At 42.2% G+C, this 6,000-nt stretch overlaps 1 protein-coding gene across 1 annotated transcript in view; it reads left to right on the top strand.

Annotated features, from left to right (window-relative positions):
* The first annotated feature begins 1,334 nt into the window (after positions 1-1,334).
* The window catches only part of cdh2 (cadherin 2, type 1, N-cadherin (neuronal)), a 62,333-nt gene continuing 57,667 nt past the window's right edge, over positions 1,335-6,000 (top strand). Inside the window, exons 1-2 of the mRNA XM_034104243.2 lie at positions 1,335-1,652; positions 3,264-3,372. Coding sequence (XP_033960134.1) covers positions 1,593-1,652; positions 3,264-3,372 — 169 coding nt within the window. The 5' untranslated portion in view covers positions 1,335-1,592. The remainder of the gene's footprint in view (positions 1,653-3,263; positions 3,373-6,000) is intronic.

The following is a 6,000-nucleotide window of genomic DNA, read 5'->3' as shown; positions in this document are numbered from 1 at the left end:
CACACACACACACACACACACACACACACACACACACACACACACACACACACACACACACACACACACACACACACACACACACACACACACACACACACACACACACACACACAGATCCTTAAAACATTGACAAGTAATAATCCTTAAGATCAAACGTGCAGTAAACAGCAATTACCTATGGGCTGTGTGATCAAAATCTCCCACCTTGTGATCAATAGAGTCTGGCCTAGGCTACTCTTTATGCAGACTGAAAGACAACTGATTGAATTCTGCATTACTGATGAGCATGACATTTAAAAAGCATTCATCTCAAAGTAGTCTGTAGCTAAAAACAATAGAACTCTAATGAAAACAACATTCAAACCAGTGCATTATGATAGCAAATAACACAACACCATTTGTTAAATTCCAACTTGACTTCAAAATCAAACACTGGAAACAAAGACAACCATTAGTACACATGATACGATGATGATAAGATCATTCACATGCAGCAACGTCCTTTCTGATTTGTCTTTCTTTGCATTTCTATCTCAGTCTCATTTAAATATAATGTGCAAGAGTAGTGAATGAGATAATAGGCAAATAAATACTGACCTAAAACTAACCTTTAAATGTTGAAAACTATTGATGTTGTAATCTGAAATAGAGAGACGTGGTCTTTCAATTTAATTTGGACTGGAAGGACAGTTCAGTCATATCAATAGGAGCCGTATTTTTGTTTGGTTGGTTATGATTGTATGCAGTTTAAGTAAGGATATTAAAGCCTTATCAGCAATTTAGCATAAATCTACCAATTTAGGCCAACAGTAATACATTAAATACATATAACATACCCTATAAACATTACAAAAAATACTCATAGACATTACCTGATTACCTTAAAAAACTACATTACAAATACAAAATGCCAGGCTGGAAAATAAATATAAAAAACATAGAAAAACATAGACGATTACCATAATGTAAGATAAGACCACCATGAAACTTGAACATGCTCATATACAATACTTTATTACCTAGATTGACTACTTTACAAATCCAAAATAATAGTCTAGAAAATAAATAATAAAAGAAAAAACGAAATGCATAAATGATATACGCCTACCGTAATGTAAGATAAGACCACCATACACTCGAAACTCTACCACACACATGAATGAACATAACTATTGTGTGTAAACGTTTTATAATACTCTGTCATTTGGGATGATGGACCTTACTTAACATAGGGGACCCGGCTCAGTCCCAGCAGTGAAATTGGCTGTGTGACCGGTAGGGAGAGACAGTGAGATGGGCGGTGTGTAGTCTAGTGGCTGGGGCTCTTTTTGTGTTTGTGTCGGACTGGATGGGAGGGAGCAGCAGCCTCAGTACCAGGCACCGCTCTCCCTCAGTGCTGACTGGATAGATAGAGGAGGAGGCTGCTACATGCTGCCGCCACCGCTCCTGCCTTTGTCGTAGAGGGACCTTTTTTTCAACGCGGCTACACTTGATCCAGACGGATATTCCTTTATTTTCCCCTTATTTCTTTTTTATTTGTGGCCACACGGATTTCCGAAGGGGGAGATTAAACAGTCGCGGACGCACCAATGTACTCACTACACGAGGGCAGCGGTCTGTTTCTGCTCGCGGTCTTGGCAGGACTGCAGGTAATATAATTACAGAGCGGAGTTACACCGGACAGTTTAGCTGCTTCTTGTTCGGTGCCCATGCTATTTGTTGAGTTACGAGTTCAGTCGAGCTGCTAGCTTTCCAACATGCACTTTACATGGCGTGCAGTTCTAAAACATTGCATTTATATACCATAACATTCACGATAAAGTAGGTCTAGCACGTGCCCCGTAATCTCTGGTTATTTATTCGCTCGCGATATGCTGTGCTATCTGCCTAGCTAGTACGCATATTTGAATTAATTATTCTAGCTAAAATAGTTCAAATTTGCAATGACGTAGCCTCATATGAGAGTTCACAATAGCTCAACCGTTTATTGTCTGAAAGTTGGGCGATACAGACGCAGACTAACCGAGCTCTTACTCGGTTAAATTTAGTTTAGAATATTTATGTAGATTGCTGCAGCGTGTCTCTGTCCCCCGGAGAGTTAATTGCCTCTCTGTTAAAATGCGTTATAAGCAATTATGAAAAGTAGCCTACTGTAAAGAAGAAAGGTGGTTATAGCTTATCTACATGTTATAGTGATTGTTGTTGAACCTCAAATGAAACCTGACAGTGCAATGGAGTGTTTTTGCGGATATAATTGTATTTCTTGACAATGTGGCTACTTTGTTAAAATGTATCCCGTGAGCAAAGGAAAAGGAGCAGCATCAGAATTAAGTAATGCACGTTGGCAGCTGAAATAGTTGTTTTATAAGGGATTGGCGTCTGTATTCATATCCAGAAATGTACATCCCGGAGCCGTTGGTGTAACGTGCTAGAATTCCAGCTCTGCTCCCCCTCCCCTCTCTTCAAGCATTTCCCATTTAAATTCCTCTGATTTAAAATGGCAAGTGGCACGGATACCCACAATGCTCTTTTTCAGCAGGACTCCTCTTTTCACATTATTTGAGTGCATGTAAAGAAATAGAGCCAGGCCTTCGTTCCTAGGAGCTGAATCAATGCTGAGGTTGTCTGATGGAGTATATTTGGACATTTGTGCTACAATCATGTTTTACCGAAACACCATCCCCAGTGATTCACTGACTGCTTTTTCTTTACAACATCCCCATTACTCCCTGCATATGTTGTATTGACAACCTAAAAAGAGTTTTCCGCTTCAAAATGAGGCAAGAAAAAAGCACTTTGTTGATCACAGTGATCGCCTTGCAGTTTCTTTAAACATCAGCAGTTGGTATTTCTTGTGTGTTCAGACTTTGACACATAAATGTTTATTCCCACAACAGTGGGTCGTTAGCATTTACCTTTGTATTGCTTTGTTCCTGTACTTCAAAGTGGAGTGTTTGTCCAGAGCAGTGTGTTGATCACCGGGACAGAGTTGGAGAGTTGGTCATAACCCTACCCTGTGCCTGGGCCCCTCCAGGGGTACAAATGGAGCCTGTTCTTGCCTGGCCATGCTTTTTGGCTAATGCTTAACCCTTTTGGCCTCATTATCCTAATTGCAGTCCCTGCTATAAAAACAACAGATGCTTTTGTACAACTGTGGGGACTTCAGAACGTGACCAAGAGGTTTTAGAGGCAACAGAGTGAATCTCTTAAGGTTGGTTTATGACTCATTGTTAACCCCCCCCCCCCCCCCCCCATTACAGATAGCAGCAGAGGGAAGGGTCACCCCACCATGCAGACCAGGCTTTTCTGAAGATGTATACAAGGTTGTGATGCCAGATATCGTGGAGAAAGGACATCCCCTTTTTAACGGTAAGTGATCAAATATTCCCAGGATGCGTGTTGTGTCTACGTTTGTTTGAGTGTGTGTGCGCTTGCCTCCATGTTTTACATTTCAGAGAGGATCAGAACAAGCCTGACATATTTAAACAATTAGCCTCTGTGTTGCTGTGCTGTATTGCAAGTCGTGTAGTTTGCCTTGTAAACCAGCACAAATGTGGTTCAACTTAACTATATAGCTCCTGTCAATTCAGCCACCATGCTGTTTTAGCTTTCGAAAGCAGACATACACATGAGCGTATTGTTACTTTAATACTTGATCATACAGGCAGGCTAAACTGCTGGCTTTGTGATTTTAAGTACGGAAACTTCTTTGACTGCACTGACTAGAAAGTCAATTACACACGGATTTGAGTATTTGCACCACTTTAATCAAGCAAATAACCTAGCTATTAAACATTCCATGCCTTGTGCTGATCCATTCAATCACTACCTTCACCATATGCCTTTCTTTTGCATTTGTCTTCTCTTTTATTTATAATTTCTTCAGTACGGATTCAAACCATATGCAGGAAGTATTTCTCTGTTACCTTAAACACTTTTATGCCTAAGAATACACGCTTGAATCACATCGTTATCGGGCCGATAATTATCGGTCCGATATTAGGAATTATGACGTCATCCCGATAAACCCGATACCAGTATTAATAGCCCCAATAATATATAATATATTTTTTGGGTAAAAAAAAGAAAAAAATACTGCGGTGTGGGTGGATTGGGATGAGGGGTGCTTGTTTTTCACTCGGCTCCTCCCGTTTTGCCAGTACTGTGGTATTAGTGGTTTAGGAAGAGGGGAGTTCTTCACAAATCCAGCGCTCCCTAACTCATGCCTGGCTGTGACGTAAATGGTGAGCGGCCGTGAAGCCAGGACAGTAGACAAACATGTCGTCGGTGGTATGGGCGTTGGAGCTATGTGCAACTCAAGGCATATGCTCGAACCGGAGCTGCCTGGACGCTGCAATCATGTTGCGCACTATCCGTGCTGAGTGTGCTGACTTTTCGTACAATGTCCCACTGTCTGGCTTCCTGCATAAAGTCAAGTGCTCGGCGCAGTTGTGGCGAAATGTCGCTCCTCTGTTTTCATTTAAACAGCTCCTTATATCCGTTAGCGCAGCTAGCTAGCACCAGATGCTAACAACAACAATGCACGTAAGGTCTCTCTCTCTCTCGCTCGGGCCACACATACACACACCCTCCCGGTCCTCCAGATGGCCAGTCGGTGCCTGCCGGTGAGCGTGGAAGTGTGGTCTGCCACAAGCGGGCGGCAGGGGCGGGGCTGTCAGCATCAGCTTGTAGATGGTATTTTAAACTCGATGCGCTCTGAAACTACGGGGCGGCCGAGGAAAAGAAATACACATGCGTTAAAATAATTAGTGGCGTACATTTTTTTTTTTTTTCGGTTATCGGTATCGGTCTTGAGAAGCAGGAAGTTATCGGTATCCGTATCGGTTTCAAAAAAACAATATCGTGCATCCCTAATCGTTATGTATCCGTTTGCAGTGTTGCACCGCTAAGCCCAGTAATAACAGCAATTTAAATACCTTTCAAAATGTTTGTTACAGCGATAGTCTTTCTGTGTGGAAACCCACATGTAATAGGTGTATACATAACATCCAAACAACAAAGTGAAAAATAATGATTTTCTTAACCCATTAAATTGCAGCAAGCATGACCAATACTGCCTCTTTGGCGTTTAATATTGACAACATGAGTACGCAGCTACCATGAAAGAGTATGCAGGCCCACAGACGATAATAAAAACTGGAATATATCACCAGTGTGCTATCAGAGAGGTTAGAGCCTTGAGGTCATTTGGACCAGAAAACATTCTCACTTGTGTTGGATTTCACAGTGTGTGCCTAAAACTTGCACGCTGCCGTCGTAGTGAGTCAGATAGGTGGTGGGGGAGGTAGCAGTGACGCGAGAAGAAAAGAGAGAGGGAAGAGAGTGTTTAGATGGGTGGGTACAGCTTTCACTGAGCTTTAAATTGTGCACAAGTTTCCGTTTGATCCTGCAGGTGATGGATTTCCCTGTGTTGGCTTGTGGATGAGCCGTGACCGGGGGTAATCAGGTTCCCTTTTGTTTGCCCCCCCTCACGCAACCCCCTCTTTTCTTTTCTCTCCCCTCCCCTCCCCCAGCGAGTTGTTGCTCTGTGGAGGTTTCCTTGACAGAGAGGGGCACTCCTGTGTCATTGTAATGAAGCAGGGCTCAGCAGCGTGGGATGATGTTAATGAAATTGCATTCTCTAATGAAAAGCTCCTGTGGCATGTTTTGAAAGACAAAGCCCCCACAGTGGGGAGAGTATGCCCAACGTTTTTCAACTTTCTTTCACCATGCTGGGTGAGGATATTGTTTTGGACCAGGAGCTGAGGGTTCATTCTGTAGCTACATGTAGAGGGCTTACTCTTTAAGTTTCCTCGCGTTTCATTAACTTTGTCAATTAAGCCCTGAAAGGATTACATAATGAATACAAACGCATAAATTAAACTTGTTGGAGTTATTTTCTTAAACAATACTTGAAAGTCTCAACACGTTCCAACAGAATGCATAGGGTTTGTCATGTGATAAATAACCCAGTCAGCTAATTCCAGTATGCAACAA

This window comes from Pseudochaenichthys georgianus, chromosome 17, assembly GCF_902827115.2.
Source record: "Pseudochaenichthys georgianus chromosome 17, fPseGeo1.2, whole genome shotgun sequence".
NCBI lineage: Eukaryota > Metazoa > Chordata > Actinopteri > Perciformes > Channichthyidae > Pseudochaenichthys > Pseudochaenichthys georgianus.
This window is presented reverse-complemented; position numbering and strand designations above follow the sequence as displayed.